Source organism: Acinonyx jubatus, chromosome E2, assembly GCF_027475565.1.
Source record: "Acinonyx jubatus isolate Ajub_Pintada_27869175 chromosome E2, VMU_Ajub_asm_v1.0, whole genome shotgun sequence".
NCBI lineage: Eukaryota > Metazoa > Chordata > Mammalia > Carnivora > Felidae > Acinonyx > Acinonyx jubatus.
Genome location: NC_069396.1, coordinates 30,605,936 through 30,618,292, shown reverse-complemented (window position 1 = coordinate 30,618,292; position 12,357 = coordinate 30,605,936). Strand labels below are relative to the sequence as shown.

At 36.8% G+C, this 12,357-nt stretch overlaps 1 protein-coding gene across 11 annotated transcripts in view; it reads left to right on the top strand.

Annotated features, from left to right (window-relative positions):
• Positions 1 to 12,357, top strand: part of CHD9 (chromodomain helicase DNA binding protein 9) — a 232,426-nt gene that overhangs the window by 146,643 nt on the left and 73,426 nt on the right. For all 11 annotated transcript variants that reach the window (XM_027044406.2, XM_053210485.1, XM_053210487.1 and 8 more), the window contains 3 exons: positions 314 to 400; positions 591 to 728; positions 9,451 to 9,572. In XM_027044406.2, the coding sequence (XP_026900207.1) occupies positions 314 to 400; positions 591 to 728; positions 9,451 to 9,572 (347 nt within the window). The remainder of the gene's footprint in view (positions 1 to 313; positions 401 to 590; positions 729 to 9,450; positions 9,573 to 12,357) is intronic.

The following is a 12,357-nucleotide window of genomic DNA, read 5'->3' as shown; positions in this document are numbered from 1 at the left end:
AAAGAAAGGTACAGAGACCCTTTATGGAAAATTTTAAGGAACGTGTCTTCTAGAGTAAGCTACTCATCTAAGGTACCTTATTTTTTAGTGTTATTTGGTTGCTTTTATTATATGTAACATGCTGATTCATAGTATAGACAAACATCGTAGGTATCTTTTGGAAATTAAAAGGGAAGTATCCCATTCATTGAAAATTTAATTGAAATCAAACTTATGTTTGCTGTATAGAAAATAGCTAGTTAAATTGTGTTTATAATGCTTTTATCTTTCTACTTCTTTGTCAAATATCGATCAAGTTACTTTTTAATTATAGATGGAAGAGGAACCATTTAACCCAGACTACGTTGAAGTAGACAGAGTGTTAGAAGTCTCTTTTTGTGAAGATAAAGACACTGGTGAGGTAAATATTTAGTTAAAAAAATTAAAAACCTAAACTTGCCAAATGTTAAAACCTACTGTTCTTAAAAAATTAATGACCTGAAAACACTGAAAAATGTTTCCTTAGTTTTTATGGATGTAGGTTGAGTATATTGAAACTGTTTCTAGCTACTCTTTTTCAAAATGGTAAAATGAAAAATTTTTTTTTACAGCCTGTTATTTACTACTTAGTAAAGTGGTGCTCATTACCGTATGAAGATAGTACTTGGGAACTAAAAGAAGATGTAGATCTTGCAAAAATAGAAGAGTTTGAACAGTTACAAGCTTCAAGGCCTGACACAAGACATTTGGTAAGAACTGCGTCTTAGACAACTTCATAAAATCTTAACACTTCTCTGTTCAACAGGTTTTATGTAGTCTTTGCATTTTTAATTTCGTTTTTGGCACACAGTGAATACTGTATTTTAAAAATTGCTACATAATATCTTATGTATGTTAATTTATTCCTCTGAAAACTGGGTATTCCAGTTTTTGGCTGTCATAAACAATGCGAACATTGAACATGGAGCCCTTGTACAAGTGTCTGTAAGACAAATCTGAAGTGTAATCACTTGGTCAGAGCATATGTGCATTTATAATTCTGATGAGTATTTCCTTCAGATTTCCCTCCAGAAAAGTTGCAAATGCTTCTACCTTATCTCTGAATTTAACAGTGTCCCACTACTTTTTCTCTCAGGTCATTTATAAAAATATGAAGAATAGGGGCACCTGGGTGGCTCAATCAGTTAAGTGTCCCACTCTTGATTTCAGCTCAGATCACGATCTTACAGGGTTCATGAGTTGGAGCCCTGTAATGGACTTCGCACTGGCAGTGTGGATCCTGCTTGGGATTCTCTCTCTCTCTCTCTCTCTCTCTCTCTCTCTCCTTCCCCCACTTGCTCTCCCTCTCTCTCTAACATAAGTAAATAAACAATAAAAAATACATCAGGAATATCAGTTTCACTGGCCCCTGGGTGACTCAGTTAAGTGTCGGACTCTTGATTTCAGCTTGGTCATGATCTCACAGTTGATGAGATGGAGTCCTGCATCGGACTCTGTGCAGATGGTGCAGAGCCTGCTTGCGGTTGTCTCTTTTTCTCTCTCTCTCTGCCCCTCCTCTGCCCACACATGCGCGTGCGCACACACACACACTCATTCTCTCTCAAAATAAATAAACTGAAAAAAATGTATCTGTTTCAGCTCTGGGTGGAGTTATTAATTCTCTGTATGTATAAATTAAGGAAAAAATCCTTATTACACTCACCTTTTCCTTTTCTATAAACCAGTTAATTCTCTATAACTAAACAGTTCATCTCTTTCCATAATAGCTTTATTTTAAAAGAACCTTTTAGGGTCGCCTTGGTGGCTCAGTTGGTTGAGCATCTTACTTTGGCTCAGGTCATGATCTCACAGTTTGTGGATTCAAGCCCCGCATTGGGCTCTGTGCTGGCAACTCAGAGCCTGGAACCTGCTTCGGATTCTGTGTCTCCCTCTCTCTCTGCCCCTCCCCGTTCACATTTTGTCTCCATCTCCCTCAAAAATAAATAAACATTAAAAAAAAATTTTTTTTACATTTAAAAAATTTTTTAAGGAAACTTTTATATGGAATGTTGGTAAAAAGCCTACATAAATTAAGTACATTGGTTTTTGGTTTTTTTGTTGTTGGTGGTGGTGGTAGGTTTTTTTTGTTTTGTTTTTTTGGCTGGGGCAGTACTAATCTCTTCCCTGGTCAAAAAAAATTTAAAAAACTTGAACAGGTTATTGACTTTTCTAATACAGAAACTAGAATTCTAGAAGGCTCTGGCAAGTTGTGTTATTGCTAATAATTCTATAATTTTTTACTTTGATTTATTTTCTTTTTCTTTTTAAATTTTCTTTTTTTAATTTACTCCAAATTAGTTAGCATATAGTGCAACAACGATTTCAAGAGTAGATTCCTTAATGCCTCTTACCCATTTAGCCCATCCCCCCTCCCACAACCCCTCCAGTAACCCTCACTTTGTTCTCCATATTTAAGACTGTCTTCTGTTTTTTCGCCCTCCCTGTTTTTGTACTATTTTTGCTTCCCTTCCCTAATGTTCATCTGTTCTGTGTCTTAAAGTCCTCATATGAGTGAAGTCATATGATATTTGTCTTTCTCTGATTAATTTCACTTAGCATAATACCCTCCAGTTCCACCCACATAGTTGCAAATGGCAAGATTTTGTTCTTTTTGATTGCTGAGTAATACTCCATTGTATGTATGTACCACATCTTCTTTATCCATTCATCCATTGATGGACATTTGGGCTCTTTCCATACTCTGGCTATTGTTGATAGTACTGCTATAACCATCGGGGTGCCTGTGTCCCTTCGAAACAGCATACCTATCTCCCTTGGATAAATACCTAGTACTGCAATTGCTGGGTCATAGGGTAGTTCTATTTTTAATTTTTTGAGGAACCTCCATACTACTTTCCAGAGTGGCTGTAGCAGTTTGCACTCCCACCAGTAGTGGGACTTGCACCAGTACTGCAAGAGAGATCCTCTTTCTCTGCATCCTCACCAACATCTGTTGTTGCCTGAGTTGTTAATGTTAGCCATTCTGACAGGTGTGAGGTGGTATCTCATTGTGGTTTTCATTTGTATTTCCCTGATGATGAGTGATGTTGAATAATTTTTTTTACTTTTAATTCCTAAAATTGTTTATTTCAACTCTAAAACATAAGATTATTCTGTGAATCCAGTTTTGGGGGCCAACCAAAAGAAATTCACAATGAGACCTATTATGATTTTATTAAATATTTTGTCCTGTCCTCTTTCAAATGTAATTTGGTCACAGAAATTTCTTAGTTCACCGAAGAGGGAATTTATACATGGAAAGGCAGGCGCAGATCACTTTTCAGTTAGCATCACAGTGAGGAAGGCTGCCATGAAAAATGTGGAGATATGACGTAAGAGTAGGAAATAAATTAATTGTTCATGGAATAGATCATATTTTTATAATAACTCTTTTCTGTTCTTCTTAATTTATCTCTCAGTAATATCCATCATCTGTCACCAAGAGAACAGCAGCCTTACCCCCATTCCTTTGACTACAGAATGCCTTCCCTTGTACTGGGAAGCAAAAGTGTTAACTAGTTAAGGGAGGGGTGGGTCAAGGGATATAATGGAAAGGAAAGATTTTCTTTTTGGAATTGGGGACTGTGCCTCAGTGGTAACCTAGTTTTTTTAGCCTCATCAGTCAGTGATCCTCAGTCAGAAGTGCATATCAGAATCACTTAGGAACTTTTCAGAAATTAAGATGCCTGGTTTTCTATTTCCTGGCTTCAGAATCAGAATGTCTGAGAGCAGACCCCAGGCAAAAGTGTTTTTAAAAAAGGTGATTTTGGGGAGCCTGGGTGGCGCAGTCGGTTAAGCGTCTGACTTCAGCCAGGTCACGATCTCGCGGTCCGTGAGTTCGAGCCCCGTGGCAGGCTCTGGGCTGATGGCTCGGAGCCTGGAGCCTGTTTCCGATTCTGTGTTTCCCTCTCTCTCTGCCCCTCCCCCGTTCATGCTCTGTCTCTCTCTGTCCCAAAAATAAATAAAAAACGTTGAAAAAAAAATTTTTTTTTAAATAAAAAAAAAAAAAAGATTTTGATACACATGACTGAGAAAAGTACTGCCTTAGTCCTTGATAAAGGGAGATTAGCCATTAGAAACAATCCCCTTAATTCATGTACCACATGCATTTGACAGTGGTGCAAGCCTAACATAGTTAAATACTGTAGGAGGTAAGTGGATTTTTGCTAGGCTATTATTAAATAAAACAACATATAAAACATGTAAAGTGTTTTTAGAGATTCTGGAAATTCAAGTTCACTGGATACCATTTAAGAAATGTTTTCTTTAGTAAACCCTGATTGTATTTAGTTCCAGCAGAGCTTTAATTGCCAGCTGTTTTCAGATTACTAATAGCCTATTTTGTTTTTCTTTCACAATTACCATATGCTGACCCTGACCATCCTGGTAATTTTTAGAGGTGTCATTTTGTTGATTAGTAACAATATACTCTCACTTGCAAGTGGGAGACCATAGGAAACCTTGCATTTGTTTCTCAGAAATGTATTTATCCTCCTGAGACCTAGATCCTACTAGTTTGGGGCTAGAATATTGTTCTCTCTCCACCCATCCATCAGTCTTAAGAAAGTTTATGTCTTGGCTATCCAGAATAAATTCATGACAGAGCTTTTTATTACTGGAGAAGAAAAAATATATTGAAAAGTGGGACTAAAGTATATATGTAAATGATTTTGGTTTTTTTTGCATACAGTGTTATGCTTCTAGATTTTTTTTCAAAGAAATTCGTTGTACCATGATTATCAAAAGTGGTATAGAGAAGTATGGTAGATTTAAAATATGAGTGAAAATTCGATATACATCATCCTTTTTAGTCGGCTGCCTCTGCACTAGTCCTGGGGTGTAGCCAGGTGAGTCCACGTGAGCACCTGAAGAAGAGTCTCTCAGTTAGCTATGTAGCCTTGTGGGTTTCATGGATGCAAGCCCTATTGGGTTTCAAAGCTAGATGTTTTGGGGGCTCATCTCTCAGGTTCAGATCTTAAAAGTTGGGGTACCAACATATAGCATTTAAACCATTTGCTTCTCAGGGAGAAGCTTAGAGTTGTAAGTTCCTTCCTGATTATGGGTCACTACACAGGGCACTGGGTTTATGGCGAGATTGTGTCTCAGCCTGTCTCACCTGTTTTTTTCTCATTTGCCTGATGTGTAGGAATTACTCAGCTAGTTTTGGGGTTGCTTTCAGAGGAAATTGTTGCATATGTAGTTGTAGATTTAGGGTGTCTGTGGGAAAAGGTAAGTTCAGGTTCTTCCTCTGTTATCATCTTGAACCAGACCCAGCTACATCATATTTCTAAAAGATAGTTTGAGTTTGAAGCAACATGCAGTAAATTGCATATTTGAAGTATACGGTTGGGTAAGTTTTGATGTCTGAAACCATCACCATTATCAAGATAATGAACTATCCATCACTCCCATATTCTCATGCCCCTTTGTAATCCCTCCCCCCAAAATCTTCCTTCCTTTAACCCCATTCCCCACCTGTAGACAATTACTGATCTTCCGTATGTCACTATGAATTGTTTTAAATGTTCTTATAGTGTTCTTTTTGTATGACTCCTTTCATGTAGCATTTGAGATTCATGTTATTGCATGTATTGATAGTTCATTCATTCCTTTACATTACTGAGTAGGATTTGTTGTAATATCCCACAATTTGTTTATCCATTCATCTGTTGATGAATACTTGTGTTGGCTATTAGAACTAAGGTATTATGGACATTAGTAGACAAGTCTTTGTCTAGACATGAGCTTTCATGTCTCTTCAGTAAATACGCACGAGTAAAATGGCTGGGTCACATGTTCAGTGTTCTGTTTAATTTAAGAAACTGCCAAACTTTTTCCTAATTGGTCATACCATAATACATTCTCCACAGCATTGTATAAGAGTTCTAGTTGCTTCACATCCTTGTCAACACTTGATATTGACAGTCTTTTTAATCTTAGCCATTCTAATATGTATATGATGGTACGACATTGTGATTTTATATGCATTTCCTAACGATTAATGATGTTTAGAATCTCTTCATGTGTTTATTTGCCGTTAGTGTATTTTCTTTAACAAAGTGACATTTAAATATTTTGCCTATTTTTTATTGGCTTGTTTGCTTTCTTATTATTTAGCTCTAAGAACTATTTATGTGTTCTATATATAAGTCCTTTATCAGATATATGATTTGTAAATCTTAGCTCCTAGTCTGTGGCTTGTCTTTTCACTTCTTACCAATGTCTATAAAAGAACAAAAGTTCCTAATTTTGATTAAGTCCAGTTTATCTGTCTTTTCCTTATGGATCATACTTTTGGTATTATATCTAAGAAATCTTTGCTAGAAATTTTTATTTAGTTTTAGGTAACACTTAGGTCTATGATGAATTTTTTTTATGCTTTATTTTTTTAATTTATATCCATGTTAGTTAGCATATACTGCAAAAATGATTTCAAGAATAGATTCCTTAATGCCCCTTAACCCATTTAGCCCATCCCCCCTCCCAAAACCCCTCCAGCAACCCTCTGTTTGTTCTTCATATTTAAGAGTCTCTCATGTTTTGTCCTCCTCCCTGTTTTTATATTATTTTTGCTTCCCTTCCCTTATGTTCATCTGTTTTGTATCTTAAATTCCTCATATGAGTGAAGTCATATGACATTTGTCTTTCTCTAATTTCGCTTAGCATAATAACCTCTAGTTCCATCCACATAGTTGCAAATGACCAGATTTCATTCTTTTTGATTGCCGAGTAATACTCCATTGTATGTATATGTGTGTGTGTGTGTGTGTGTGTGTGTGTATACACACACCACATCTTCTTCATCTGTTGATGGACATTTGGGCTCTTTCCATACTTTGGCTATTGTCGATAGTGCTGCTATAAACATGGGGGCGCATGTGCCCCTTTGAAACAGCACACCTGTATTTGCTGGATAAATACCTAGTGCGATTGCTGGGTCATAGGGTACTTCTATTTTTTGAGGAACCTCCATACTATTTTTCCAGAGTGGCTGCACCAGCTTGCATTCCCACCAGCAGTGCAAAAGAGATCCTCATTCTCCACATCTTCACCAACATCTGTTCTTGCCTTAGTTGTTTATGTTAGCCATCCTGACAGGTGTGAGGTGGTATCTCATTGTGGTTTTGATTTGTATTTCCCTGATGATGATGTGATGTGAACATTTTTTCATGTGTTGGTTGGCCATCTGGATGACTTTGGAGAAGTGTCTATTCATGTCTTTTGCCCATTTCTTCACTGGATTATTTGTTTTTTGGGTGTTCAGTTTGGTAAGTTCTTTATAGATTTTGGATACTAACCCTTTATCTGATATGTCATTTGCAAATATCTTCTCCCATTCCATCAGTTGCCTTTTAGTTTTGCTGCTTGTTTCCTTCACTGTGCAGAAGCTTTTTATTTTGATGAGGTCCCAATAGTTCATTTTTGCTTTTGTTTCTCTTGCCTCTGGAGACGTGTTGAGTAAGAAGTTGCTACAGCTAATATCAAAGAGGTTTTTGCCTGCTTTCTCCTTGAGGATTTTGATGGCTTGCTGTCTTACATTTAGGTCTTTCATCCATTTTGAATTTATTTTTGTGTATGGTGTAAGAAAGTGACCAGGTTCATTTTTCTGCATGTCGCTGTCCAGTTTTCCCAGCACCACTTGCTGAAGAGACTGTCTTTATTCCATTGGATATTTTTTCCCGCTTTGCCAAAGATTAGTTGGCCATACTTTTGTGGGTCCATTTCCGGGTTCTTTGTTCTGTTCCATTGATCTGAGTGTCTGTTTTTGTGCCAGTACCATACTGTCTTGATGATTACAGCTTTGTAATACAGATTGAAGTCCAGGATTGTGATGCCTCCAGCTTGGTTTTCTTTTTCAAGATTGCTTTGGCTACTCTGGATCCTTCCTTGTTCCACATAAGTTTTAGAATTGTTTGTTCTATCTCTGTGAAGAATGCTAGTGTTATTTTGGTAGGGATTGCTAGGTCAATGATGAATTTTTAGTTAATTTTTGCATATAGTATATGTATGGATCAAAGTTCATTTTTTGCTTATGGGTATCCTATTGTTCTAGCATCATTTTGGGGGGAAAATAATTATTTTTAGTCCACTAAATTGCCTTTCCTACTTTGTCAGAAATCAATGGATTTCATACATGTGGGTGTATTTTTAAACCCTCTGTCCTGTTCCACTGACCTATTTGTTATCTTTACAACTGTTCCACCCAGTCTTGATTCTTTAACTTTTACAAGTCTTGAAATCATTATAAATCCTCCAACTTTATTATTTTTCAAATTGTTTGGGATCTTTCTAGTCTTTTGCATTTACATATGGTTTTAGAATCAGCATGTCAATTTCTACAAAAACATTGCTGGGATTTGGTTGGGTTATGTTGAATCTGTTTTTCAGTTGGAAGGTATTAACAATAATGTTGAGACTCAGTCTCTGAAAGTCCATTTATTTACCTCTTTAATTTCTCTCAGCAATGTTTTATAGTTTTAAATATACCACTCTTACATGATTTTGTGAGATGTATTCCTAAATAGTGTATATTTTGGATGCTGTTATAATTTTTAATGTGTTTGTAATTGTTTCTACGATGTAGAATATAGTTTTCTGTGTATTGATCTTGTGTCATGCAACCTTGCTAATAAAATCACTGTTTAGTTTATCTTTGTTTTAGATTCCACAGGATTTGTCCATAGACAGATCATGTCTTCTTCGAATTTAGTTTTACCTCTTCATTTCTAATCTTAATGCCTTTTATTTCTTTTTCTTGATTGATTGCACATGTTAGAACCTGCAGTACAATGTTGAATAAAAGTGGGGACAGTGGACATGCTTACCTTTTTCCATTCTTAAGGAGATAACATTCAGTCTTTAATCATTAAGTATGATGTAAGCTTTGGCTCTTTTCGTAGATGTACCGTATCAGGTGAGGAAGTTCCCATCTCTTCAAAATTTAATGAGAATTTTTATCAGGAACAGGTATTGGACTTTTTAAATCCCTTTTCTGCATCTTTTGAGATTATCTATTTTTGTCTGTTGATCAACATTGATTAATTTTCAAATTTAAACTATCTTCCATTCCTGGGAAAAATTCACTTGGTCATGATGTATTACCCTTTTCAATATTGGATCCCATTTGTTAAAATTGTGTTATGAAATTTGCATCTGTATTCATTAGAGATATTGATGTGTAGTGAGTTTGTGTAATATCTTTGATTTTAGTATCAGGGCTTCATGGAATGAGTTGACATATGCTGCCTTCTTCAATTTTCTGGAAGAGTTTGTGCAGAACTAACTTGGTCTCTAAATGTTTGTAAAATTTTGTCATAACACTATGTAATGTTATGCTTCTATAATTAGTTTAAAAACAATGCTTTTACCATGTATGAGATATATGGAAGATTAAAAAACTCTGAAATACATCATTCTTTTTTTTTTCTAAAGGATCGTCCTCCCGCTAATATTTGGAAAAAAATTGATCAATCCAGGGACTATAAAAATGGCAATCAACTCAGGGAATATCAACTGGAAGGACTCAACTGGCTCTTATTCAATTGGTACAATAGGTAGGTAGTACATCTTAATAGAAAAAAATTGTGTTGTTTTATTATTTGTGTCAAAATATGTTAAGTAAAATAGGTACTGATGTTGCTGTATTGTTACTGTCATGGAGTTTTTATTATTAAAAGTGAGATTACCTCAGGAAAATATGTAAATTACAATTTAGGATTTTGACTTCAGTTCCTTCCTATAACGGTATGCCAATCAGATGATTAATTAAGATGATTAATTAATTTAAATGATTAATAATAAAATTTGAAATACCTTTCTTACCATCATAAAACATCTGTTGTGTTACAAAGTATTTTTCAGTTTATCAGCTTAGACTGCTGTCTGCCAGGAATTGAATCCGGTTAGTAAAGTGTGAGCAATTATACCAGTAAGAATTAGGTAGGTCTATTATTTAAGTCTTCAAGAAGCAGTTTGTCAGCAGTTGATGAGGAGTAGAAATCAAAATATAAGGGGTGCCTGGCTGGCTCAGTCAGTAGAGCATGCAAGTCTCTCAGTCTCAGGGCCATAACTTCAAGCCCCACGCTGGGCATGGAGCCTACTTAAAACAAAAACAAAAACAAAAAAACAGAAGCAGAAATCAAAATGTAAGAACCTAGTAATGAATTTACCCCTTTAATTATTTTCCATGTTGTTCAAAATGCTGTGTGGAACATTATCTCACTTTTTTACTGAGAAGAAAATATAATTGCAAAAGAAGTGAAAAACAGACCCATGATTGAGAAAGTATGGTGGTGTATACAAAAGAGCAAACAATAAGGCATTGTTATTAGTAATAACAGCAAAATTTGATGATGCTTTTATTCAGAATCATTCTTCTGTGTTTTTACTTCTCACTTGATTCTTCTGAGTTGTTACACTGAGTAATGGGGAGTCATGAGATGCAGTCATATGGAGTTAGGAGGGACTTGTTACCTCACACAGCACTCTTCTAGTTTATATTTTCTAAATATTGGCTTTCATTTTTCTCAGGAGAACCTTCCAGGTAAAATAGTTAACAAAATATTGTTTTACTTGTATTCCCTCATCAGTACCCTTCCCATGGCCTCCATTGCTTGTTTTAAACTTTCAGCAGTTCCCTGACAGCCCTCTATCACAGCCCAGCCCTTCTCACTGCCCATGTGACTGCTCCGTAGAGGAGCCCAGGGCCCACAGGTGAGCTTGTTCAGATTCCTGCCCGCCTTCAGAGCCAGGCCTACAAACGTAGCTCCATTCTTAGCTTTTCTTACCCCATCCTCATGTACCAGAAGTTAAAAGGTGCCTCCCCAGGACCAAGACTCAAGCTGCTACCTATGTTCTTGAGATGCAGCTCATCCAGTTTTCTCAGAACCTCACTTCGATCAACTCTCACACCTCTGTCACTTCTTCAAGCCCTCTCAAGAGTAGTGCTGTCCCTTCACTCTGCGAACAAATCTGGGTTTAACCTGTTGTAAAAATACAAGAAAGAAAAGAATAAACCTTCTCTTCTTGGCTCTCTTCCTCCTTCTGGCTGCCTCGAGCCCTCTTTGTAATTTCTAGGAAGAACAGGCCATATGGTCTCTTCCCATTTCCTCATCTCCAGCTCTCTCTAAACCTGTTGTTTGGATTTGATTCTCTATCTTTGTAACGCTCTGTTTCCCAATCCATGAAGTATTTTTCAGCCCTAATTTGCTGTGTCCCTGCTGCAAATTCTTGATTTGTGATTTGTGTAGTAATTGCTCCTTCTGTAAACTTTCCCCCATTTTCGCCCCCAGCAGCTTCCATAGTGTGACTCCGTCCAGACTCTGTGACTTTCAGGTCTGCTGGTTTTCCTTCCTCTGCCTGCCCTTTCAGTATTGCTTTTCCTCCTGAAGTTCCTCTTTTGCTCTCTTCTTGTACAGGTTTGTTCTCCACCCCCCCTTGTGCCTTCACTTATCAACAACATCCTAATGGTCTCGTATCTTTATCTCTAAGACCTTGAACTCACTCCAAGCCCATATTTCCCTTTGCCTCTTGCTACCCTTAAAGTCTATCTCACCAATTCTTTAAACACAAAATTCAAAATTAACCATATCACTTCCTGTTTCCTCCATGCCAAACTTGTTCTTCTTCCATATTTTGTATTTCAGTTAAGAATAACACAGTTCAGGAGTACCTGGATAGCTCAGTCAGTAGAGCATGCAACTCTTGATCTTGGGGTTGTGAGTTCATGCCCCATGTTGGGTGTGGAGCCTACATAAATTAAATTAACAATAATACAGTTCGTTTAGTCAACCAGACTGAAATCTGGCTGTCATCTGATACCACATATATCTGGTTGGTCACTAAGTCTAAATCGTTCCAAGTCATAATTAACTTTCTCTCCTCTTTGCCCCCCTTCCTTAGTCCAAGTGCCCATCATTGTTTCCTGCATTATTACAGTACTTCACCAATTAGTGTCCCAGCTTCTAGTCACCTCACCTTCTAATAACCACAGCAGAACCCGAGTAAACTTCAAAATACAAACCCAATCTCATTAGGTTTCTTTAAAACTTTTCACTGACTCCCAATGCATAACAGAATGATGTCTAACCTTCTTCATTTATGACCTCTTCATATCTCAATAATACCCCCTCCTTTTACCCTCATCTCAAAACCATATTTGTAGTCTCCCAGTTGGTCATGTTCTTTACACCTCTACTCCTTTGCTGTGCTCTCTGGCAAAATCCTACCCATTACTAACCTCTTCTCTGAAAGAGATCTCTTCTACTCTTTCTTTTTGCCAGAGTTGGACACTTACTCCTCTGAGCTTCTTAATAAACTTAACTCTGATGATTCTCAACT